This window comes from Syngnathus floridae, chromosome 14 (genome assembly GCF_059516105.1).
Source record: "Syngnathus floridae isolate MCC-2025c chromosome 14, RoL_Sflo_1.0, whole genome shotgun sequence".
Lineage (NCBI taxonomy): Eukaryota > Metazoa > Chordata > Actinopteri > Syngnathiformes > Syngnathidae > Syngnathus > Syngnathus floridae.
This window is the reverse complement of record NC_142426.1, coordinates 13,105,492-13,130,184: the sequence shown is the minus strand read 5'-3', so window position 1 is coordinate 13,130,184 and position 24,693 is coordinate 13,105,492. Positions and strand designations below refer to the sequence as shown.

Here is a 24,693-nt window from a genome sequence, read left to right as displayed (position 1 = left end):
ATTGAATATAAAACATCCAACAAGTGATTCGGGTCTACAGAGCAGAACTAGGTTAGTAATCAACATCAAACTTATCGTTGTGCTTAAGTTACAATTCTGGCAAGTGACGCGGTGATGATGACACAACAGCAAAATGTCAAAGATACAACAATCGACCTTGAACGAAGAGAGAGAATCGATTTTGGAATCGTCGAGCCGGATGGCCTGGAAAGTTCCGCTGTGACTGTACTGAACGACTCCCACTCTTGTACCTGGAAAGAAAATCAAGTTGAGAGCGCTGAAGCTTGAGCTGACAAAGTATTCCCATACCTGTTTCTGACTGAGGGTCTTTGGCCAGGGATCCGAGTCGGTTGATAGTGTTGATGACAAAGTTTTTCTCCAAAGTGAAGTTGGTCAGGCCAACTGACTCGGAGCTATCAATCACAAACACAATGTCCAGAGCACCGCATCGTTTTTCACAATCTGCAAGCAGAAACACACACAATCGATAAGGATGTGAGTCACGTGACGTTGACTCAGATGACATCATCGATAGAAATGGAGGCTCACCGCAGCAGCCGCATGTTTCCCTGATGTAATTCATGACATCACATTCCTGCGGGAAGAGATGATCATCAAATCAGGTGTGCCGTATTTGAATGGATGCGAGAAAAACAATCATCTTACAGTGAGGCCAGGGTCACCCTCAGGACCAGGATCTCCCTGAAGAAGAAACAATGACTTAATCAGATGAGGCCCTTAAATTAGCTTGACGCAGTTTTTCTTTACTTACATCACGCCCAATTTCTCCTCGAAGTCCTCGAGGTCCAGGCTCACCCTGATGTCCTGGTTCACCCTGTTGAAAAAGAAGTTACACCTGCACAATCCAAAGACTCGACGTGACAAACAAGTGACGCTTACTGGCTCTCCTGGGGTTCCTTTTTGTCCGGGATCACCCTTGGGACCACAATCTCCTCTGCCGCCACGAGGTCCACGATTTCCCTTCTCTCCTCTCTCACCCTACAAAAAAAGCCGTCAACTGTTGTGGCACAGCTCAAGCGTGGATGTAAACTAGTTGTTGGTACCGATGGTCCTCTTGGTCCGGGATAACTGAAACCAGGTCTTCCGTGGTCTCCCTGAATGGATGTGAAAGAAGCAATTAAAACACTCATCACGTTACATCATATACGATGAAGACAGATAGATAGAAGACATCCACCTTTGGTCCAACTTGTCCTGGATCACCTCTTGGTCCAGCATCACCAGGGTCACCTCGTGTGCCCTACGATGAAAAGAAACTAGAGTTTATGTTCAAAACTACAGCTTTGGTTGATATTCCCAAATCAAACATTTGAGTTACATTTCGTCCTTGCTCTCCTGGTGTACCTGGTGGTCCTCTGGGGCCTGGAAGACCATTGTCCCCCTGTTTGGATGAGAGGTGATTTAGAATTGCTCTCCTTTAAACAGATTTGAGAATGTCCTCTTACCTTTGCGCCTTTGTTTCCTGATTCACCTGGAGGACCCCTCAAGCCCTCTGATCCCATTTCACCCTAAATATAAAGAACAGTCCAAAAACACAAGAGACACTTTCACAACAGTAAACAACAACTTAGTTCAATTAGCTTCTGGTTCCTTCAGATTTCTCGCCATAAAAACAGACTTAAAAGGTGGTTTTGAGAAAGTATACTAAATCATACCTTGTCCCCTTGGACTCCATCTGGTCCTTGAGTACCCTTTGGTCCATAATCTCCTCGCCTCCCCTGGTACACAAACACAGCCCAAATCCAAACCAACTCGAAAACAGAAAGAAAGCCAATTATTGAATTGTTCTTACAGGCTCTCCTCTTGATCCAGGAAGTCCTGGGGTGCCCTAAAAAACAAGGCACAGATGAGTAAATGTGAAAGAATGGGAGATTTCTTGGGTCATTTTTTCATCATCTTACAGCAGATCCTTTGAGTCCAGGTAAACCGGGCGATCCGGGACTTCCCCTTTCTCCCTGTAAACCACAATCGTCCTCCATCATTCCAAGTGATTTAAAAGTTAACCGATGATGTGAGCTTTCATCGTCCTCGTCACCTTAGGTCCACCTTCGCCAGCAAATCCAGGTGGACCAGATCTTCCAGGACGTCCAGGATCTCCCTGCAGGCAGATAATTCCGACAAGAGTGATAGATGATACACTTGATTTCCTTGAAGTTTTCTTTGTTTACCTTATCTCCAGCAGTTCCAGGAAGACCACGTTCACCGACATCTCCCGGATGACCATCAGAACCCTGCGAGTGTAAACAATATTTTCAAAGTGTGCCAAAACACGCTTGTTCACGGTTTGGTTGATCATATCTTTGTCGTACTCGGTCTCCGGGGTCTCCTTTGCAGCCAGGAGCGCCTATCCGTCCAATTTTACCCTGTAAGCAAATCACAAATAGAACATCAAACAGTGGAACAAAAACATCACTGTTGCAAACTGTTTGGAGAATCAAAAGGTGTTGACGTTAAATGATATTCTTTACCTTCTGTCCATCTGTTCCATTGCGCCCTGGGATTCCAGCTACACCCTGATGATAAGAAAAAGATGCCATGAAGAAAACAAATGATCACACTGAATCCTGATGATATTTAAGAAGAAGAGAGGTGTACCTTTTTCCCTTGGGTCCCCAACTCTCCCTGTGGACAAAAAAAGTCATTCACCGTCACTTGGCATGATCTTTCTTTGCTCCCCAATTTCTACCGGATTAAGACCGAAGCCTCTCACCTTCTCGCCTTTAAGTCCTGATTCTCCCTACACAGAAGTAAATGAAAAGCAGAGAATCAGAGCAAAATTCACATGCTCCTCCTGCAAATGCCCTTGGAGATTGGTCTTACTTTAATACCAGGCTGACCGATGGGCCCCTCGATACCTGGGTCACCTGGGCGACCTCTCTGACCTTTTGGACCTGGATCACCGTTGTCTCCTTTAGCACCCTGCGGTGAAAATAAGTTGCCAGTGGAAAAGTTGCACAACAAACAATGCAAAAAGTGTGTGTGTGTGTGTGTGTGTGTATGAGAATCTCACTTTCTGGCCTCGATGGCCTTTTGGACCTGGTGGCCCTTCTGTCTCCAGGCAAGACACTTGATAGCACTGTAGGAGATGGAGAGAAAAATCATTCAAGTTGCATTCTGGAAAGTCTTGAGGGTGTTTTGTCTCACCTCCACAAAAGCTTGATGTTTCTGTGGAAAAAATACAGACGAAACAAGTTGTTATAAGAAACAGTTGACTCAATGTGTGCCTACGTTTGTAGCTTTGCGTTTGAGTCACCATGGTCTTAATGATGCGGTCAATGGTGTCCGTCTGGATGACAGGTCTTCCAGAGCTCAGATCAACAGCCAAGAAGTCCCTCCTGTAGACTGCAGCTGGAGCGTTGGCAATATCCCTCAGCCCGGTCTCATCGATATTCTTGGAAGCCGCCACCACAAAAATACCGATGCCCTCGTCACGCGCCCTTTCTGCCGCCACTTTGATTCCCCCGCAGGGGTTCCCGGTCACATGGCCATCGGTGATGACCACGGCAAATCTCAGGGCGGTGGGGTATGAGGGTGAGCGCAGCATTTCCATGGTCATGTTGGTGATGGCGCAGTCTGTGTAGGTGCCCTTGCCCAGGTAACGAATTCCCCTGACACCCTGGCAACAGTCAAATGTCAGAGAAAAGAAACCCAAGATATCCCATCTTCATCAAAGGCTGCCGGTGAAACTTACCGAGATGAAATCCGTCTTGGATCCGAGGCGGCTGAACACTTGCTGGCGCTGGGAAAAGTGCAGCCCACCGATATTCCAATTGATTTGAACAGCACCTCGAAGTTCGGCCGCTTCTAAACGATCTGCAAATTGCTCACTGAACCGCTACAATGGAAAGAAGCAGAACAATACACCAAGATATTATTTGTAAGGCTAAATTGTATCGCTCCTGTCCTTTGGATGGGAAAATGTCAATGGGGGACAATGATTGACTTTTCATGCTAGAGTTGCGATTAAAAACGAACCTTAATGCTCTCCACAAGTGATCCAGGGGGAGACTCTTGCAGGGCGATGGTCTCAGATGTGTCAATGGTAAAGTACACATCAATAGGGCATTCTCTCTTCTCTGGAAAAAGTAGAAGAAGGGCGGACACGGATGTTATCAAGATGATAAGATAAGATAAAATAAGATTATGAGGATCTGTAGATGTTCAGATAAACATCCACTTACTCTGGCATTGGCCGTTACTCAGGGTTCCAAAAATAAGGCACAGCGCAATGACCTTTAACCCTTCCATCTTCTTGTCCGTTCTGTTAACACACACAGCCATGCACCAAGGAAATGAAGACAATCATTTTTTCTGTTACACATATCCTCGTTATTTAGGTGAGAGGGTACGTCCTGGAATGATCTCCAGTCAGGGCCCTTATAGAGCAACAAACATTCACGCTTACATGGAAAATTTGAGGTGTTCAATGAACCTCACGTGCGTGCCCGTGGATTTTGGGAGAAAGCCCGAGCGTTTGGGAAAAAGAACTTTCTAAGCATTGGGAGAACACCAAAAGTCTCCACAGGATGGCTTGAAGTCAGAAACTCTCAGACGTGCAAACCACTAGTACAGCTTGCTGCTTCTGATGCCAAGAAACAAACATGATGGGGTTTGACGAGCCGTGACGTCACATGATGCAAGGAGTGAACTTTGGGTTTGAACATTTCCGACATGGCGTCAAAGCAGACTCACAAACGTCTGGCTATGTATCGCATGAAAAGATGATACGAGGGCTACTTTTAACGTTTCATTTTGTCAGAGCTGGGAAATGCTTGCGATTGGGCCGGATACCCCTACCAATCCACTAGTTGGGGGTTCTTCTGTTCTATACTGCTGTAACTCTGACAGTCCCGAACACGTCAGTTTTGGCAAGATGTCTATCCACCAATACAAGCCATTTTCCCACCAGCAGGTGATCTGCAGCCAATCCCAACCTATATCTGGGCGGGAGTCAGTCAATCAGAGGGCAAATTCACTCTTCCGTGAACTATTCACACGGTGGACAATTTAGCCTCTTGAATTCAATTAACATGCAAGTTAATGTTATGCAGGCAAACCGCACATTGCAAGTCCAGATTGAAAACCCAAACCTCCGAACTGTGAAGCTAACCGGCAATCACACGGAACATTCCAAGCAATGCCCACCTGAAGACGGCAAATAAATGAATAAATTAAGAAATAACCCCCACATGTCCAGTCAACTAGATTCACGTTTCACGCCTCGTTTTGGGTCTCGTCAAAATTCCGCATCGGAGGATCAATTATGTCTCCCTCTAGCGGATGAAAAGTAAAAGGATGCCGAGAAGTTGCTCGTGCAGATGTTCCAACTCTGGACACACTGCCTGGCCGGGAAAGTGACGCGTTTTTAACTCAATCTTGAAAAAAAAAAGCAAACGTATATGAAGCGATTTTAGCAACAAAATGAAAGAATTAAAGACTTTGTGGGATTCAATTACCTTGCACATCAACTTTTGTTCTGACACAACTAAACTCATCTTTAAACACATAAAAGCAAAAATGAGCCAGATGAAGAAAGGAACAGATGAGTAGAAATAGAAATGCACGTTACTGTGGAAGAAAACCAAAAACAAAAAGCAGCACCACTTACCTGAAATATTTCCAACTTCAAAACGTTGTGCACCCCTGGTCCAGTGTGGATTATTTCCTCATTTCCTAAATGGGGGTACACAGACAAAAAATGGGGGAAGAAACGGGAAATAAAGTCCTGGACACCCGTTTACTCTCCGCAGAAGAGCCTCCGTTCGCTCTCCTGTCCCGGCCCAGCCCCAGTCGAAAGCACTGATCCCTCCTCCCGTATGCGCGCAAAGGTTAGCAACCATCCGCTAGGGGGCGCCGTGGCTCTGCAAGAACCACTGTGTGCGCGCGTGCGCGCACGACAGGCCCATTGTAACAGTGGCCACTGTGGAAAGGAATTGTGCCAAAGTTTCAGATGAGTGTTAACCCTTCAACACACAACAGTGGCAGGATGTACCAAAGTACGTTTCTGTATTTTCAAGTGTTTGCATTCTCCTACTCCTGCCTCTGTCCAAATAGGCATGTTCTGTTTACAACTTCTTTAGATGTTGACACAAAGCAAAACAGTATCTTTACTTCGACTTAAAGTGGGAGTACTTTTGGCACCACTGACGCAAACACACATGAATGCATTTGGGCCTCAAAAATGATGACGACTCCACAGGTATTTGGTGATGTTCACAAGACATGGAGTAAAAAGTCGAGAGCCCCAAGTCATCTTACTGAAACTATTTCCAGGCGGTTCATCACAGTACATGTGGTGAGAACGTGAATAAAACCAAACAGGATGAAACGCAGACTAAAGAGCGCCCTTGCTAGTGTCTGTTTGCAATTATTTGCCGTCGTTAGAGAGGTTTATACGCGGCGTAAACACTGACAGACGGTCCTTGAGCCTTTTTTTTTACCGTCTTGACGTGTGTAGGTGCGCGTTCATGTGCCGGTCGGTTTGTATGTGTTTGAAGACATGCTGGGAGTTCTCCTCTTAAGTGGATTAACACACTTCAGCACCTCATCTTCACTTGATGGTTGCCGTGGCAGCTGCAGCAGCCACATGTTCTATCATGTCAATTTGTCCAGTTGAATTTGGAAAGGGGCTTGCAGTGGCTTGTAGCCACTAATGTGTTCTCCAGCAACAACGCAGAGGTCAAAGGCTCTTCAATGCTGGTCCACATCTGTTACACGAATGAAGGCTGTGGAAGTACGAAGGTCGAACACAACATTAGCTTGCTAATTTGAGTGCTCTTCATATCATGTTTCGCACACGCAATTTGTTTTTCGGGAATATAAAATAGCCAAAAGAAACGCTAAATGCACCAAGCCAATGGCTATGAACTGAGGTTTCAAGGAAGTCGTTCTAAATTGCCCGTTGGGGCATTCGACTGTACATGTTCCGAAGTCATTTTCAATCCAATTTACCTTATATAAACCTTTTTGTTTTAACCAGTTAGAATATTACAATTATTCCAAATAATATCTCTGCGAGGTGAAAAACTTTGCACATAACATGGGCTCCAATTTTGCAAGCCGAAGCAGTTTCCTTGCCTCCGCCCCTTGTCGTTATGGTACCGTCATCTTTACACACCATTGGCCCAGCGAAATTAAATGGGGTAGGGTGTGTCTAGTGACACATTTCCTTGAGACTGGATTGTCACCTCAAAACGAACTAAGTCTAAAGAGGCTTAAAGCTATTTTGACATGTGGCGTAATGCTGGATTATTGGGCTATTTTCACAAGGTGGGGTGAGAATTTTCCGGGAGTTCACATTTCTTCAGAAGTCTCCAAAAACATGATGAAAAGTCCCCAGATTTGTTGCTCATCACCCAAAAAAAAAAAAGAGGCTCAAGAGGTTGGAAAAGTCACAAAATATAGCAACGGTGTCACTAAATTGCAGTCGCTTACTTTGATGGATGCCTGAACTTCGCTTTTGGTCATCATTTACTTACATACTATAATTGGATTCAGTTTTATAATTTGGAAAAAAAAGTTTCCTATAAAATTGACCTTTTGAATTGGATTAAATCCCATCCATTCGTCTATCCATCCGTCCGTCCATTCATCCATCCATCCGTCCTCTGAAGTGCAAATATAGTTCAAGGCCATGTTGCAGTACAACATCCTGCAATGCTTTATCTACAACGTGGTCAGCATGGATTCCAAGCAGTGGAGTGAAACATGGACCAAGATCTGGACTTGTCACTGGTGGTGATTTATGGTACAATTGTAAATGGGGCTTTGAACGGACAATGAGCCAATGCCAGCTGAACTCTACGAATGGCTCTCAAATTTAGAATGTGACTCTTGTAAATTTCTAAATGTCAACGACAGGAAATCTTAGCGGATTATGGGTCCCTATCTAATTGGAGGCAAAATCTTTGGCAGCATTTTACCGAGGAAACGGAGGAGGAGAGTGTATGAAGAAGAAAAAAAAGAGGAGGAGTCCAGCTGCTCACCAGTGAATCTCATCTCTGTCTTAGCCATGGAAAAGTTTTCCCTTAAAAAGAGAAGAGGAGTGGAGCAAAGTGCATGGGATGGCGGAATAAAGTGTTGGAGGGGGTGTTCTGGTCCCTCTTAAAACTGTGACTCATAAAGCAGGAATGACCCTCTCCCCCAAATAAGAGTAAAGCAGACTCTCTTTTACACTCCCTCTTAGTTCTCACAAATGCTCTCTCAGTCTTTCTTTTTTTTTTTCCTTTCCTCAATTTCTTTCACATGGACCAAGAAGACTTTTCAGTACACTTTGCATAATTGTTCCCAGAATCATAAACAGTTCCAGTATCACTATGCTTTTTCCAAAGAACTACGAATTCACTTCATACTGTATGCCAGGGGTCTCGGGGGCGGCATTCCTCCATGTTTTCCAAGTTTCCCTCCCTCGTTAAACACACCTGATTCAATGATCAGGCTCCTGCAGAACGTGAGGATGAACTGATCACTTGAATCAGGTGTGTTTCACAAGGGGAACTTGGAAAACATGTCGGAATGCGGCCCCCGAGGACTGGACTTTGAGACCCATGCGTATGCAAAACTTGACCATCAAACATGTATGTGCACCAGAATGCAGACATTGACAGTGAAATAAAACATGTATGTTCTCTGTACTGACTTGAGATGTTTTGCAGCGCAGCTCCTGGGTGCTCACGTTTAGTCCAAGCAGACACTAACTTGTGATCATCTAACATGTTTCTCTTCGGAATCCCTGATGTCACTTTCTCCAGATGTGGTTTGCGTTGAGGCAAAGCACCTGGGAGTCGTTACCTCGTCGCTCCTCCTCGCTCAACTTGTGTCACTCGCATTGGACGCTTGCACTGAGGTCTGAGAGGAATCCGAAAGGCAGCTTTGGAAAACAGGGAGGGGGAAGGAGGAAGTGCAGTCTCAGAAAATACTCTTGTGGGCCAAGACACATTTCAAAGGAACAGTCCAGCTTAAACAAATATTGAGACACACAAATGCACTGAAACATGCTGAATTACCTGATTATATGCTGAGGATCTTTGCCATATCACCAACTAAAAGCAGACTCATTCAACTTGCACACCCAAGCGCAGGCGCAGGCGCAGGCGCAGCGGTGATCAAAACAGTGGCTCCAAATCAAGTCTGGAAAGTAACTCACAGTGAGACGCTTCCACTGGAATTGTTCAGTAGGCCAAAAGTGAACATTTAAGATAAAACATGTGTCAGGCTTTTAGATTTACACATCAATACAAGCTTTTTATTTTGTGTATCCATGGAGTTGAAATTGATCGGCTTCAGTTGTGAATTTATGAGGTATTATATAAAGTCATTTCGTCACTCGCGAGTGACTGGCATTTTCCTACATTGCAAAAAACCCCCCATTTCTGGTTTAAACAGTCATCACACTTTTTGTCTTTGTGGTGCTATTTTGTCGCGACACAAATCTAAAAACCAAAGCACACTTTGAAGTCTTAATCCTTAACACACAAGCTTTGCTGACATCTTGAGTGATGCAACATAAAATGACAACTTGAACTTTGATTTTGAACTTGTTTGACTCCCTCGTAGAACATTTTCTTGTCTAAAAGATAATTTTCGGGGTTTTTGACTTGAGGTTTATCTCTCGAAATTCCCCTCCATCTAAAGGAATTGAAATGTTTTCTAAAAACGGATGTGAGCGTGAATAAATCACATTGAGCAGGCCCATTTTTGTGTAGCAACCTTTATTTTAGAAGCACTTTTGACATTCCTGATGTTGTTTATCCGCGGTGAACAATCTTCTTGACATAGGTAAAGGCTGATACACAGACTAATAGTACCACAACTGTACAGGGACTCTGTGCCACCCGTTGGCAATAACATAAAAGGTGACCAAGTCGGTGGGTGGCCTTTTTTTGGATGTAGGTTCTTTTCCAGCCTTCAAGAATGACAGATGTTTTCCTAACTCACGAATGAAATACGAAGGTGTGTTTATGTATGTGTGTGTGTTTGACAGAGTCCTCTCAAACTGTACAGAAATTATACAGCAGGTTTGTGTCGTTCTGTCATTTGAACCGGTGGGCCGGGCAGAATTGTTTATGGAACAATTAGCCGAGGTTAGGAGTCGAAAGAAAGCACCTCGACGCGTACGTTTACATTTCGGACACGTTAAGGCATACATGTATACATACTCGTTTAGTATGATGGCACATGTGGCGCCCAGCTGCTCTCATTAGTCACAGGTGAAGGAAGGGCTGATCGTTTTTTTTTTTCTTCCCGTATGATGTCACATCCTGTTTCCCGCTTTAGTTAATCCAATGCAGATTTCAGCTCGGGAATAGGTTTCAATTTGTGCTCTGACAGCATGCCATTTTCAGTCTTGAATGAATAGAAATAAGGAATCATGAGATTTTTAGAAATTTAATTGTTTTCAATTGACATCTGCGGCTGGTTCTCGTACGGTACCAGTCAAACGTTTGGACACATTTTCTCAGGTTTAGTCAACAACACATACTCTCAAAGCATGAAGATGAGCCGAAACTTGCGAGAATTTTTGGGTGGCAAAGGCAAAAGCTGTGGTCCTTGAGTGACAAGCAGGAGTAACCTAAAACATATTTGGACTGACTTTGATCCAGAAAGGCAGACAAAATGTCAGCAAGTTTTGATGCATGTTTAACTCGTTCACTGCCAGCCCAGTTCAAATGGATTTGTGGCTTCGATAGCCGTCATTGGCAGTGAATGAGTTAAATTATTTCCAATGGCCCAAAAACCAAAGTGATTCGGATTAAGGCCTGACAGGCTCCAAATGGAAGTCATCATTCCTGTTAATGATCCAACCTCATGCAGCCCTATGGTGGTCTACATTTGGGAGTCCACTGGAAAACAATCATAGTTGCTTGGTGACATTCTTTACAAAAAAAAACAAAAAAAAAACAGTGTATGGTAAATGAGACTGACTATTCATAATGGGACTAAAAATGGAAGAGCGCTGGTCCTGTTCTCCTGGGCTCAAGGCATGGACACTCTTCGGGAGACGGTTTGGTAGAAGACTCCGCGAAGCAGGGAGGGGTAGTCTGCCACGCGGAAGAGGTGGCGCTGAGCGTAGTTGATGTCATCCCGCTGTCCCCTGCTCACCAGCGTGCGCAGGTTGACCTCGTTGACTTGGCTGCCCACCGCAATGACAAAGAGCTCCAGACCGGCGTCGGCCAGCTCGCGAACCCGCTTCTCCAGCACGGCCTGGGTGACGGCCTGAGACCTGCCGTCCGAGAACAGCACCACCTTCTTCTTGTATCCGCTGGCGTCGCCGCGGCTCGGGAGAGACTTGATGGCAAAGTCCATGGCCTCTAACACGTTGGTGCCGTCGTTTTGGAACGTCATCTCGTTGATGTGATGGGACAGGAGGGTCATGTTTGTGGTCAGGCCTTGCTCCATGCGGGCGTTGCGGCTGTACTGGCCCACAGCCGCTCTCACGTTGACACCCCTCTCCCTCTTAGCGTTCAGGAAGCGCTCCACCAAGCGCTGCACGAAGGTCTTGCTGGTGTCAAAGTTCTTCTGGCCCACACTAGCTGAGCTGTCCATCATCAGCAGGATGTCGTGACTTTGAGAGAAGGCGACTGCAACGCGTGCCAAGTTAGTAGACAACCAAGGAAACGACAAGAAGAGCGCTCCTCACCAATATAGTATTATCAAAAATAAATAACAATAATAATTTTCAAGGTAATTACAAAATTTGTAACATTGTTAAATTGTTATAAAAAAAAAAAACATACTTACTTGGGCACTTGTAGTCTGGGCACTTCTTATCTGCACGTGAAAGTGACACATTCTAGGTCAGTTCACAGAACCAAGAACAACAACAACACGTGCTTTTCAATTGAATACCTTGGCAGATTTTGGATGTGAGGTTCTGCAAGAAAGAGTCATCAAGAAGCTCGGCGAAGTTATCCAGGACGAAGGAGAAACCAGGTTTGGGATCACTCTCACACACCAGATCTCCAAGCTGTTCCTGGTTGGGCTGACGGCCTGAGTAGTCCTTCACCCCTAAGCCTCCCACCTTGAAGCCAAAAGATGGATACACTTCATTTTCAGCCGCATGAGCTCACTCGCTCACCACGGGTGGACGCCAGTCTGTTTCTCACCCTGATGTTTTTACCGCAGAGGACGTTGAGAGGCATCTTATCCCTGAGCGTATCGGAGCGTCCGTCGGTGAGAATGAGAACCACGCGGTTCTCCTGCCTCATTAGCTTGATGGTGTTTTCCAGAGCATAATTTAAAGCTTCAGCAGTGTAAGTGGCCTCAGCCAACCAGTTGAGGTCTTTCACAGCCCTGCACACAAATACTTCATTGGCCAACACGACTCAGTGCCTTGGCAATTGTGTTTGTATGGCAACTCACTGTTTAAACTCAGTGAGGGTGTTGACGTTGGTGCCCAGTTGGACCACTTCTTGGGCTTGAGCGCCACTGTACTGCACAACGCTCACTCTGGACTCATTACCTGCAAACTGGAGGGGGGGAGGGGACATGCTTATTTTATCAGTTTGTTTGTTATGTCTACTGTTATGTTTTCTTCTGCCAGCATTTCTGTGTTCCCAACCCTTCCTGACTAATTACATCCAAACAGGAAGAGTGGAGTCTTTGGAGAGACAAATGAGAGCCAATTCGAAAACCCCAAGACACAATCTATTTTTTTCCCTTTTTTTGTTCCCATGGTTTTATCCCTCAACATCTCCGATGAAGTATTTTTTCCCCCACAACAAAATAAACGGATTCATTCAGTATTTAGGTACACGATGAATATGTAGTCAACACCACAGAGGAGGACATTACCTTGACCTGCTGGTCTTTAATCAATCTGTCCACAACCGTGATGATAAAGTCCTTGGCAAGAGCAAAGTTTGTAGCACCGATACTCTCTGAGCTGTCCACAATGAAGGCCAAGTCCAGAGCAGCACATTTACACTCTGATGACACCAAAAAAGAAAGCCTCAGGTATTACTAAGCGTTCAAGACAAATTGCTTTGGTTTCAGCAAGTACTTACCACAACAAGCTGCAGTGGATCCCCCCCAAAAAAACAGACACACAAAGAAAGTTAAGCAAAGATAATTCGGCAGTATATGGGGCTGCCTAGAAGTGTAAGCACAAGTGTGTGTAAAAAAAAAAGTTCCAGTATAACTCACAGCAGAGCTTCATGATGATATCCAGAATTTCACATTCCTGAGGGGAGGGGCGGAGTGCATGTTATTGTATGGCAACACACTCCTCTAAATAACATTATATAACTTTTTCACAAGGCCATGGCGGCCTTTTCAAGTTACGTGGCAAAAAAACAAAAAAAAACGCTGTTGATATTTTACTGAGAGGACTGTTAGGTGAAAGGCTGCAGGATTTGGTGTTCAGGAAATTGGATGTGTGGCTCAAGCATGAACATAGGGGATCAAATTCAAACTGTCTCGAAGGGGAATTAAATCTACGTCGCCTGTGTTTGGCTAATATAAGCGTAGAGAGATCAGATCATCCCCCTCCCCCTTTTGTTCTTTCAAGACTTACATCAGTTCCTGGTGGTCCAGGAGGCCCAAGAGGTCCCTAAAAGAAAGAAAATGAGTGAATGATAGAGACAGAAATTTGTCTAATATATGTCAATGAAAAAAAGAAAATTAAATAGTCTATTATTCTCGTCTAACTGAAATCGAGGTTTTTGGATCTACTGCAACTGCACTTTGGGGATCTGCTTCTGCAACATGCGAATCCTCCAATCATTCATCACCACGACGTTTCATTCCCTCACTTGGCTGCAGAAAGAAAACATCTGTTTTCTCTTAACAGACGATAAGTCGGTTTAAGAGCATTTTTTCCGCCTCCTTTTGTTCAAAGTGCCTTGCTTGCATGTGTGCTCACAGGAACTCAGACAGACAGACAGACAAAAGAGAGACAATGGGTCATGAAGACATGATGCAGGGTCTGGGAGAGCCTGGTGTGCAAAGGAACAGGCTTCGGGAGTTGACGCTTTTATTTGTGGAACATGCATCCAAACATGTGCTTCTATTTAGACACATTTCTTTTTTTCCTAACCCTCTACATTGTCATGCTGGGCAAAGGCGGGGTTATGACACCATTTTTCCCATTTCAGATGATTCAAACGAGGTGGTTATTTTCTGTACGTCTTTGCATGCGGTTTTATGTTGTGTTGAGCGGTGAGAGGAAAGTCGGCAAAGAAAGAAGCGCAATGAACACGATTCCAATAATTGTGCTTGCCGTTGGCGTCCACTAGAACAATCCTAGCACAATGGCATTTTTTGTATGGTCTAGCAGTCAAGTTGGGATACTGAGACAGACCCAAGCCACATGCAAAACTCAAACAGGCCCCCTGACAACAAAGTAGAAGCAGACTTAAATGTTTCCTGCTTGCCTGGCAATATCGTAGGCGTTTCATTTCCTGCCTGAGATTCAACATCATTTTGCATTAAATACAATTAGCACTCGTCAGTACGGCACTGATTACAGAAGAATTAAAACCACAAACAAAATGTGTTTTGCGTTTTACCTCGTAATCTGCCAATATACTGGATTTGTTTGAACATTCATGTCAACGGAATCTAATCTGACTTCAAATTCTAAAAGCAGGCCAGATGACTATTGGAGGGTCTCTTGTGCAACCATTCGGTGTCTCAACATGCACACACAAAAATTCAGACTCTGGCTTACTGACCGATCTTCCTTCAGGTCCTCTGTGACCTTTGGCCCCTTTTGGTCCTGGAGGTCCTGGTTGACTGTTCTGTAAAAAAGGAGAAAGAAATATTTTTACCCTGATTGAACCCTTAGTGGTATCAACATCCAACACACAGAGGCTGTTTTGTGTCGTATTAATGTTAACCACCATAAACACTAAAGAGTGTTTGGTTGCAAAGGGCTGTGTGGTGATTGTGCTCACCATTTTCCCAACAGATGCTATCAGATCATATCAGAACATTTTCAACAGGTGACGTAACTGTTTTCCCCTAAAGCCTCTAAATCATGGAGGTCAGTCAGGTCGATCATGTGCCATAACAGTGCAGCTGCAGAGAACCATCGTCAGATGATGGCCAAGGATGAGGAAGTGTGGAGACTATGGTACTTAAATCAATTTAAGAAAATGATGTTCCCACACATTCAACTTCAAAAGGGATTTGGGGGAAACTTGGAAGATTCTGTTTAACTTTATAACTCACAGTGACAGAAATGCAACCATTGGAGTAATATAGAACAAAAGTACACAGAAATTGCTACGTGCGATTAAAGCCCACATTCATTCTGATCATAAATACTCATTTGCAGCCTGTGACATCAGACAAAAAAAAGAGACGCAGCTTTGGCGAAGGGCAAGTCTGACACAGTGGAGTCACAAATGATCACCCTAAATCAGCTCTGCTTTCTGTTAAACTGCAAGATAGTATTTGGACAACCAGCACTGCAGCTAAATCCACATCGATTTTGCTCTAATACATTTCCAGGGCCAGCGGACACATGAAGCAGACAAAGGGGAATGCAAACCATATGACTTTTAAGATGCTTACACCCAATGGTAATCTCACGAGGTACACCTGTATAAGCTAATGTCATACAATTGAAAAGAAAAAAAAAAAAGCATGCTTGTACATGGACGTATCTCCCAAGGAATAGCTGATGCTTATTCATGCTACAGTTTGTGCATATGCATCATTAAAAAAAATGTTCAATCAAATTTTCCCCCCAAAAAACGATTGAAAATGTTTACTTCACAAAAAATATAATTGAAATAACCAAGTCAACTATTTCTTATCTGAAAACATGTCTGCCATAATAAGCACAACGTTTCATTGCACATGACTTTAAAGCACTGCTGAACTGTATTTTCTGCTAGCCAGTACAGTCTGAAGCGGCATATGGACGCAGTCAACAAGTAACTGATTCAGAATCAAATATTTGATATAAAAAAAAAAAAAAAATCCGGTGGCTATGGTGTCTAATGGAATGTAATACATAATACATGATTGAGTGAGGCACAAAGCACTTATTGTAATTATAAAAAGATGACAAGTTTAAAATTTGGCTGCACAAAAATTCAGCTTGCTGTCTCCAGCTAACAGCACCTTGACATCTTTTCTCATAACAGTCTTTTAAATTCTGCTCAATTAAATAGATACCTCAAATGTTCAGAAATCCACTTGTATATATTTTACGAGCCAAGTCAAAAAGGCTGCTTCATTCTCCCTTCCTGTATTTATGCTGAGATTAGTTAACCAGGCTCCAGATTGCAATCAATTATTTGGGGTTATAATTATGTTTACTAAACAACTAAATGACTTACTGCAGAGAGCAAAGCTTGCATGAATACCAACTTTTTATATAAATCCCAAATGCAATAAATGCTTTGCGTTCAAACTGCCAACTTTTTTTTTTTTTTTAAAGAGGAAAACCTCATGTTTTGTGTTTTTTTTATTTTATTTTATGTATGTTTGGGAGAGCCATGTAATGAAATCCACAACTGTATCCTATACTATGACCTAATGCAATGTAATGAAAAGCAGATGAATTCTGACACTTGGATTTGATCTTGCTTTGCGTCGTCATGACACACAGGACAAATCCCAAGAAAAAGATGAATCCCAAACGTTCCAAGATCGACCTGTCTTAAGGACAACACGCCTGAGAAATGTTTGTGTCATAACACACCAAGCTTGCAATTGCCGTAATTTCATGGTAAACATGAACAATTTGACTTGGAGTTTGATGTGTTAAGACTGCCATGTTATATGGAAGTGCAAAGAGTAATGCAGTCGCTTCATCCTCCACACTCATTTCCTGGTATCCTTGACGACGCCATATACACAGCTGCATCAGCTCAAAGTTCCCTTTCCCCAATGTCTCACACACACACATGCGGTCCACACAGACACACAGCAACTATTCAGATCTACATTAGAAATTATTTCCAGCTGTAATCCAGAAGGAGAGTGCGCAAACAAGATGGAAGGAACACTGGAACATGCTGCAGTCTAATGCAGACGAGAACATAAAAGACAGGAATTGGGGAAAAAAAAAAAACAGATATGATCTAAAGGCATAAACAAATGTGGTAGTTGCATTGCTTGACTCACAGCAGGGAACTGAAGGGAAAATAATGAGGAGGAAATCAGACAAGGCAGACTTACATCAGGGCCAGGGTCACCAGGCTCTCCATCATCTCCTTTGGGTCCAGGGGTTCCCTTGCCGCCCTGAAGGCCACCACAAAACCGAGTTAAACGTCAGGCTACACAACTAGAAATCAACTGCATCATTCACAATTTGACTTGATGAAAAGATTATGAAAGTTAACTCATGTTGGAAAGTGTTTGGTGAAACTTACAGGTACACCAGCATCTCCGCGAGGGCCAGGATAACCCTGTGGAAAAAAAACAAATTCAATGTTTATTTAGGTACTGTATGTCACAAATGATTTTCAACCATAATACACACCTGGAAGCCTGGGCAACCTGCAGTACCATTTCCTGGCACACCGTCCTCACCCTGACAATGGCGAGAAGAACATAGTTACACAATCTCTGCCTCACATACACACATACACAAATGTTGTGGTAAGGCTCCTGATGGATGGCAGACATGTGCATCCTCATTCTTCTTCACTCACCCTGGGTCCCATGGGGCCTCTGTCTCCAGCAGAGCCTTTGATTCCTCTGGGTCCTTTGGGTCCCTGGGAGAAATGAAGAATGACAAGATGAGGAAACATATGAAATATGACGCCACGTGCTTTTTGAAAACATTCACATGTTCTCGTCATGGTTCTGTGTGTGCGTGTGTGTGATAGCATCGGTGAAAAAGATGCGAGCACGCTGACTTTTGCTCACCAGCTGCTCATCTTATTTGGGGAGGACAGCGCAGGACAAAAGTAAGACAATACCGCACTAGATCCCCTCAATTGATTAGTGTACAAATAAATAGTGTGCTAATTGTGTATATGTAGTATATTTTTGTAGAGTGAAACCCACCTCTGGTCCAGGAGGGCCTTCATCTCCTCTGTATCCGGCGGAACCATCTCTGCCAGGCTCACCCTGCAGAACATCAACATGAGATTAAAGCGATGTAGATGTAGCAAGCAAAAAAAAGCAAATATTCTTAAAAAGACAAATTCAATCCCATGATGCCATACAGACTGACCCACGAATTATTTTCAGTTGCATGTTTGTAGAGAATTGAAGTAACCTTTTTCTTCTTTTGGCAAAGCTTAACATGGCTGAAATGCTTCTCAAATACTACAGTGGTGTAATTGATGGTCATGTTGTGCCATGACCATCAGAGGGAAATATCAAGTTTACTACTTTTGGAGTGAGGTCAACAACAGCTGGGCTCAGCTGCTTCATAAGCATTTGCTCGACATTGTAAATAATGCTGTGATATGATATATATATTTTTGTTAGGCATAGAAAATCCAAATGTGACTGCAGGCGATGATTTATTTAGCCTGTGAGGACTTGGCTGTAAGGTCCAAATACAAACCACTAAATACAGTGGACATATGAACAGCGTTATTGCCTAAATTAACTTTTGGGTAGCCGTCAGTGTCGCATCCAAAAATTAAATTCTATGAAAAATGCAGTTAAGCGATGACATCCATTCCATTTCGGTTCTAGAGTGGCGATCCACTACGCGACACGTGCTAGTTGAATGGTCTTTTATTTCAAGTCTATAACCACTGTTATGTAATCATTAAAAATGTACTGAAATCGTTATCACTTCGGCAATTGATCTTTTTTGACTCAGAATTGTTCTTTACTTTTGTGATGGGAATACATACAATGTTTGTCAATGTTACTACAACAAACTCATACAGTATTATCGGGTTATTCCAACAGTATCAGTATTAATGATTCCTAATTCCAAAAGTATTGTTGCATCCTATGCTATTCCCTAAACTAGCAGCACACAAGGGTGGCCCAGCATCTCAGCTGTCTCCACTTTGAACAGTAGTTCTTTACGCTCCCATCAGGAAAAAATAGGAGCACAACGGATTCATTGAAAGCTCTGACATCATCAAAGCCACCGCAAGTAATTCATGTCAATCATTATTTTTGATACACTGCCTGGAGCCTTATTAAGAGCCATACTGAGGCTTTGGCTGCATGAGATGGAGAGAACTGAGTCAGAAGGGAAAGAATGAGCCGAGAAGTTCCCGGGAGGGGTTGAACACTCAAACTGGGAGGGGAAGAACGTACGCACGAGTGGGCAGCGCTCTGGGGCTGCAGCCAGGTTCAACACAATTCAAATGTCTCATCTCCACCAGTGCCAGTGAAAAGTGGCTGTTTTATGGAGTTGCTGCACGAAACAACAAGCTAGAAACAGCGTGCCACTGTATTTCCCCGTGTGTGTATATGAACGATTGTGTGCAAGTCTCACAGGGTCTCCGTTGGGGCCAGTTGAGCCCTCTCGTCCTTGATCTCCACGGGGTCCTGGCTCCCCCTGGCAAGGAAAAGAACAAATGTGACCAAGAATGAAGTCTGGTTGCTCAATGGCTGCAGCTGAAGACCAGATCACAATTAGATCATAGCATCAAGATGAGTTATCAGGTCACTTCCTGCCCTGACTGCGCCAAAGCCCCAACTGTTGGGCCTGAGAAACAGTTGTTTTTTTTTTTAATGCATATTTGTCCACAACTTGCAGCTGTGTATTCTGGCCTATGAGCATACTATAGTCTGTTTGATAGACATCATTTCCTAACCATCATCATCATCATCATCATCACCACCACCACTTACTGCCTCTCCTCTCGGTCCTCTGTTGCCACGGGAACCCTGCTCCCCCTTTTCTCCAAGCGCTCCCTACGAGAGATGACCAACCATGAAGACTTATTGGCCACGCCATTCACATCACAGTAGTCAGAATCAACATCATTTACTATCTCGCCACGAGGTCCATCTGGTCCTGGTGCACCCTGAAACACAGAGGAAATGATATGAACATGACCATTTGGGTGGCAAATTTGGATATTTCCATTGTTGACTGGGTGAGTGAACTTACATCATCACCACGCTCGCCTTTGTCCCCGTTAGCTCCACGGGGTCCGCGATCACCCTGTCGTAGCACATGTCAGAACTTTACATCTCTGGGATTTTGCGGGGTATCTATATATGTTGGTCTACCTGAGGTCCTAGAGGCCCGTAGTTTCCAGGTCTTCCTGGTTCACCATCTCTTCCACCATCTCCCTGGAATAAGCACCACGTGACTTACTACACCAGGTTTAGTTGAAAACACAATACCGTCGGACATCATACTTTTTCTCCTTTTGGCCCATAAGGACCGGGATCTCCCTTTGGCCCAGGATCACCCTGAAGACCCTGTAAGAGAAGAACAACCACAGCTCAAACCATAAGCATGTGCATGTATGCAAACGTGTGTACAGTATTTGTGTGTAATATGTCGACATGGCTTCATTTAAACAAGTTGACAGCAAGAATGTAAACCTAGCAATGATTAAAGAGCTAACGGCCCACCAGGTTGTCCGCCTGATCTTGGTCAAAGTCGCTTAAGCGGCAACATTGCAAAATATACAACTGCAGCTAATGACAAATTTGTAAACAACATGCCTTAGCCATGAGCAGATAAACGTGGTTTGCATATTGTAAAGTTAGCATGGATTATCAGGACACAGAAAAATAAATACTGTGTATGTGAGGGCACTTGCAGAGCCTAAACCTTCAGTCAGCGCCAAATAGAAAATGAGATATTTTCCCTCTTAAGTGATTTTTAATGTTAGCAACGCATAAAAGGTCGCACGTGGGTCGAACGAGACTAAAGCGGACCATTTTTAAAAATGACACTCAAGCGGGGGGCACTACAGATTACACTGATTGAAATCTTCAACTCACATCTGCTCCAGGAGATCCTTTACAGCCAGCAAGACCAGGGAAACCAGCTTCACCCTAAAAGGGAACAAAAACAAAAGAATTTCATGACTTGACCACATCAGAAAGACAGATCATTCTCATTCCTTTGCTTACATTTATTTAATGCGTCCAATTATTTCTTTATTGTGTATACAGTCAAACCTCGGTTTCCGAACGTCCCGGTTCTCGAACAAATCGGAATTCGAACAAAAAATTCGACCAATTCACTTCTCGAACCGCCTTATGGTCGAAAACCGAGGTTTGACTGTCCTTCAAAATTATTAATATGCTTTTTTCTTCTTTATTAAAAATTGTCCGGTACAGATTGGATGTTAGTTAAAAATTAAAAAATAAAAATTCAGCTGCGTAATTCCTGTACATTATTTTTACAAAAGTAGTCTTTAGTAACTAATCTATATTATATATCTCTATTTTTCCCCATACACAGAATCTATATAACATTTACGTATATCTCTGGACAATCCAACATTCTTTTGAGATTAGTTGGCACTGTTTGTCACCCACCTTGCGTCCATCAACTCCATCGTTTCCCCTTAGGCCTTTTTCTCCCTGTTGAAGAGGCACACACACACAAATGAAGTGAAGCAAATGACAGAATAATCAAATACAAAAGATGCTCGCAGAGAATGAATAAACGCCAAAGTGTGGAAAGTCAGCCATCAAAATCCAACTCACCTTGTAGCCTTTGTGTCCTCTTTCTCCCTGTAAAGAACATTAGTCAGTTGTGTCCAATTTTTGCAAAGTTCTGCTTGTAGCACATATAGCAATATTTCATATTTGGATGACTCGATGGTACCTTCTCGCCTCTGCCACCTCGGTCTCCCTGCAAAAAGAAAAGCACACATTGTAATGCATTCAAATTGATGTTATAAATTTTGAATTCATTTAATAAGAAGACCATCCTAATTATTGCTGGCATTAATTAAAGTGCAATGAATTACAATCAATTCCAGAAATGGAGGTCAGTAATGTCGTTGCGGTTGTTTCACCTTCATTCCACTGTATCCAACAGGACCAGGATCTCCAACGCTGCCCTGTAACAGAGTGGCAACAATGATGAGGATTTTGATCATTATTCAAGGCAGAGGAGATGAATGTCAAAAGTCACCTACCATTGCGCCAATGTCTCCTTTCTCTCCTGGCATTCCCGGTCTACCGGTTTCTCCCTGCGGAAAGGTAATACAAGTGATTCAGAAGCGGCTCCTTAGTTGTTATATTGATCAAGCTACTTCTGTGGTCATACCATGCCACCGGCATCTCCATCTGGTCCTTTGGGGCCCCCTGGAGCCTGTGGCAAAGCAAAATGATAGGTGGGTGACAGTGCTCATTAAAAAGAAAACGGCAAATACGATACCAGTTCTTAGAAAGTGTCACGTTGAGCACTTACATTGCAGTCGAATGAGCAGCACTGGGGAAACAAAGAGAAATCAGATTTAGAGCGTTTTTTTTTTTTTTTTTAAACTCAATACAAAGCCGATGATCATACATACCACATCTTTGGTCTCGTTTGTCTGAAAAAAGAAAAGACAAAATGTAAATGACATTTAAACACTACATTTTGAGATGACAGAAAAGAGACAAGAATAAAGAGCGAAGGCAATACGTACAATCATATCTATGATGGTTCTGATAGTTCCCAACTTGGTGGCTCTGGAGTCATCTGCAGCGGTGAAATTCTGCCTGTAGTTCTGGTCAGTGGCGATGATGGATAGTCTCGTATCCTAATAAGACAAAAGCAAAGCGGAAATGAAAAACACCCATCTCGATGTAGTTTTTTTTTGTACTTGGGCATTGTTAGGCGTAAATGTGGCTTATACAGAGCTTTAGTTACAAAAGTTATGATTGATTGATTCAGATTCTACAACAGCACACACAAAATACACATACAGGTGAAATACAATCGCTACGATTGGGTTTCCACTTTCCATATGTTGATGTCACTTTTGGCAAGATGGCTGCTCATCCATACAAGCATTCTTCATTTTTCAATAAGAGACACAACTTTTCTCGATTTTCTGAGACAGAAGCTGCCATCGTTTTCTCTCTCTAGTAACAATTGTAATAACGACAATATACATGTTGATATGATCTATAGTATATGTCATAAATTATAAATGAATTATGGTGAAGTATTTTCAGCAACAGGTGGATTTTTCTTCCGAAAGGTCTTTCAATTCAAATTTAGCGTTCAATGACCTAAAAGAGGAAGCATTGACAATCAATTGATGTGAATCGGATGGTTCGCATTCTAGAATGAAAATCAATGCGTCTATGTACTACCTCCTGATCAGGTGAGATGGCGACAGCAAACACTTTGACCCCATGTAGCCTAGCCTCATTTGCAGCCTCCTGGACGCCTCCACAAGGCTCCTTGTAGCCGGTAATTGGATGGCCATCAGTCACCACCACAATGTATTTGTTCTCTTGGTAGTGGGAACCCCTGGAGAGTACAGAAAAAAACACAATAGGTGAGCTTTTTGGCAAATCATGGAGGACCTGAATGTGCCTAGTTCAGTGTATTGTTATTATGAATGTAATGAATTAGGATTACGCCACGAGCAGCTCAGCAAGACCCCTCTTGATGGCGCAATCCGTGTAGGTCCCTTTGCCGATGTATCTGATGGTGTCGATATCGTTCTTCAGGGCCTGGCGATCAGTGCTCAAGTCGCTCAGCTCGCGCACCAGGATGACGTCATCGCTGTAGTGCAACGCCCCCGCGTTCCACGTCAGGTAGCGGTCGCATCGATGGCGCCTATGGGGAGCAAAACCATATTGGTGAGATTGACATCTCAAAAGACACGCCAAGTTGAAGTTCTCACATGTCCTGGAGTTCATCTACGAAGCGCTTGGTGAATTCTTTGATCTGGTCAATGTAAAAGTTGGGAGGTTTCTGTCTGAGGGCCACACTCTCAGATGTATCCAATACGAAGAAAAGGTCAACAGGACATTCTGCTCACACAACAAACAAATCAGTTAATGACACCGCGCTCAAAAAACACAAGCTGCATATAATGTGTCTATGCATTGCATGAAAAAGAGGCCTCCACCAATGGTTGTCCTGGGTTTCTTGCTAGCAGCCTCCTGCAGGCCTGTCAGCATTAGCACAGAGGCTCAACACCTCGAACAAATCGACAAAATGGGAACAATTCAGACGAGCCTTCTTTCAGTTTTGACCAATGTCTTTGAGTGCACCTTATTCTTCATCAAGCGCTCCAATTTGGCACCATGCACTGCAGGCCTTTATGTTCACAGGTTCAGTCAACTATGTTTAGAATGGGAGCTTCTATCCTCATCTTATTTGACCTTGACATTTAATTGGTGTTCTCCAGAGAAACCGTGCAGATCTGGATTATCCTTTGCAGGAATGTCACGTCGGCATGTACGTCATATTTCAACATGAAGAAAGAACTTTAACTGCGATGTCATCCCTTCAACAATGAATAACTCCAGCATTTCTTCAAACAAATCAAGATTTTGAGACTTACCAGTGAACTTGGGTCTTTGGATCTGCGTTTGCACTTGAGCCAGGAGGACGCATAGCAGCACAAGGAGCCCTCTCAAAGACTCCATGGCTGAACTGCTAAAACTGAAATGAAAGAAAATAAATCCCAGAAGAAAGAAGTTCAAATGCTGCCTGGAACCCCAAACCCCGGTCCTGTATGGCTAAATTCGGCAAAACCTTTTCTGTTCCACCGCCCCGCCTCAGTTAGTCCAGGCGAGAGCCAGAGCGCGCAAAGAAGGACAACGCACAAGACAAGGGAGGAGGAGGCGTGCACGCGCTCCCCCCCTCCC

General features: G+C 43.5%; 2 protein-coding genes across 2 annotated transcripts in view; both read right to left on the bottom strand.

The window, feature by feature from the left end:
* Positions 1-5,693, bottom strand: part of col6a2 (collagen, type VI, alpha 2) — a 9,558-nt gene extending 3,865 nt beyond the window's left edge. The window contains exons 1-27 of the mRNA XM_088395528.1: positions 5,630-5,693; positions 4,203-4,282; positions 3,997-4,097; positions 3,713-3,856; positions 3,275-3,637; positions 3,166-3,186; positions 3,032-3,097; positions 2,842-2,940; positions 2,732-2,758; positions 2,617-2,643; positions 2,490-2,534; positions 2,331-2,384; positions 2,190-2,252; positions 2,057-2,119; positions 1,923-1,976; positions 1,814-1,849; positions 1,677-1,739; positions 1,467-1,529; positions 1,340-1,402; positions 1,199-1,261; positions 1,065-1,115; positions 901-999; positions 773-835; positions 667-702; positions 550-595; positions 310-462; positions 157-251 (exon numbers count right to left, since the gene is read on the bottom strand). Coding sequence (XP_088251654.1) covers positions 157-251; positions 310-462; positions 550-595; positions 667-702; positions 773-835; positions 901-999; positions 1,065-1,115; positions 1,199-1,261; positions 1,340-1,402; positions 1,467-1,529; positions 1,677-1,739; positions 1,814-1,849; positions 1,923-1,976; positions 2,057-2,119; positions 2,190-2,252; positions 2,331-2,384; positions 2,490-2,534; positions 2,617-2,643; positions 2,732-2,758; positions 2,842-2,940; positions 3,032-3,097; positions 3,166-3,186; positions 3,275-3,637; positions 3,713-3,856; positions 3,997-4,097; positions 4,203-4,269 — 2,025 coding nt within the window. The 5' untranslated portion in view covers positions 4,270-4,282; positions 5,630-5,693. The remainder of the gene's footprint in view (positions 1-156; positions 252-309; positions 463-549; positions 596-666; positions 703-772; positions 836-900; positions 1,000-1,064; positions 1,116-1,198; positions 1,262-1,339; positions 1,403-1,466; positions 1,530-1,676; positions 1,740-1,813; positions 1,850-1,922; positions 1,977-2,056; positions 2,120-2,189; positions 2,253-2,330; positions 2,385-2,489; positions 2,535-2,616; positions 2,644-2,731; positions 2,759-2,841; positions 2,941-3,031; positions 3,098-3,165; positions 3,187-3,274; positions 3,638-3,712; positions 3,857-3,996; positions 4,098-4,202; positions 4,283-5,629) is intronic.
* Positions 4,205-24,693, bottom strand: col6a1 (collagen, type VI, alpha 1). The gene is made up of 38 exons (XM_088395529.1): positions 24,387-24,693; positions 23,721-23,850; positions 23,453-23,653; positions 23,182-23,341; positions 22,509-22,622; positions 22,392-22,412; positions 22,289-22,309; positions 22,145-22,189; positions 22,014-22,067; positions 21,891-21,935; positions 21,698-21,724; positions 21,577-21,603; positions 21,406-21,450; positions 20,863-20,916; positions 20,269-20,331; positions 20,137-20,199; positions 20,015-20,068; positions 19,893-19,928; positions 19,753-19,815; positions 19,394-19,456; positions 17,989-18,051; positions 17,631-17,693; positions 17,459-17,509; positions 17,349-17,384; positions 17,155-17,217; positions 14,694-14,759; positions 13,535-13,570; positions 13,165-13,201; positions 13,026-13,034; positions 12,814-12,947; positions 12,382-12,488; positions 12,126-12,312; positions 11,869-12,040; positions 11,761-11,790; positions 9,027-11,600; positions 8,660-8,890; positions 5,630-5,694; positions 4,205-4,282 (listed from the first exon to the last, which is right to left on the bottom strand). Exons 1-35 carry the CDS (start codon positions 24,469-24,471, stop codon positions 10,996-10,998), a joined length of 3,030 nt encoding a protein of 1,009 aa, XP_088251655.1. The 5' UTR covers positions 24,472-24,693; the 3' UTR covers positions 4,205-4,282; positions 5,630-5,694; positions 8,660-8,890; positions 9,027-10,995.

Excerpts from the sequence above, each read along its gene's own strand:
- col6a1 (XM_088395529.1), bottom strand. The coding sequence starts at position 24,471 with ATGGAGTCTTTGAGAGGGCTCCTTGTGCTGCTATGCGTCCTCCTGGCT. Across the intron at positions 21,936-22,013 it reads AAGGAGACATTGGCGCAATG|GGCAGCGTTGGAGATCCTGG; the intron begins GTAGGTGACTTT and ends ACTCTGTTACAG. Across the intron at positions 19,457-19,752 it reads GAGGACCGAGAGGAGAGGCA|GGGGAGCCAGGACCCCGTGG; the intron begins GTAAGTGGTGGT and ends TTTCCTTGCCAG.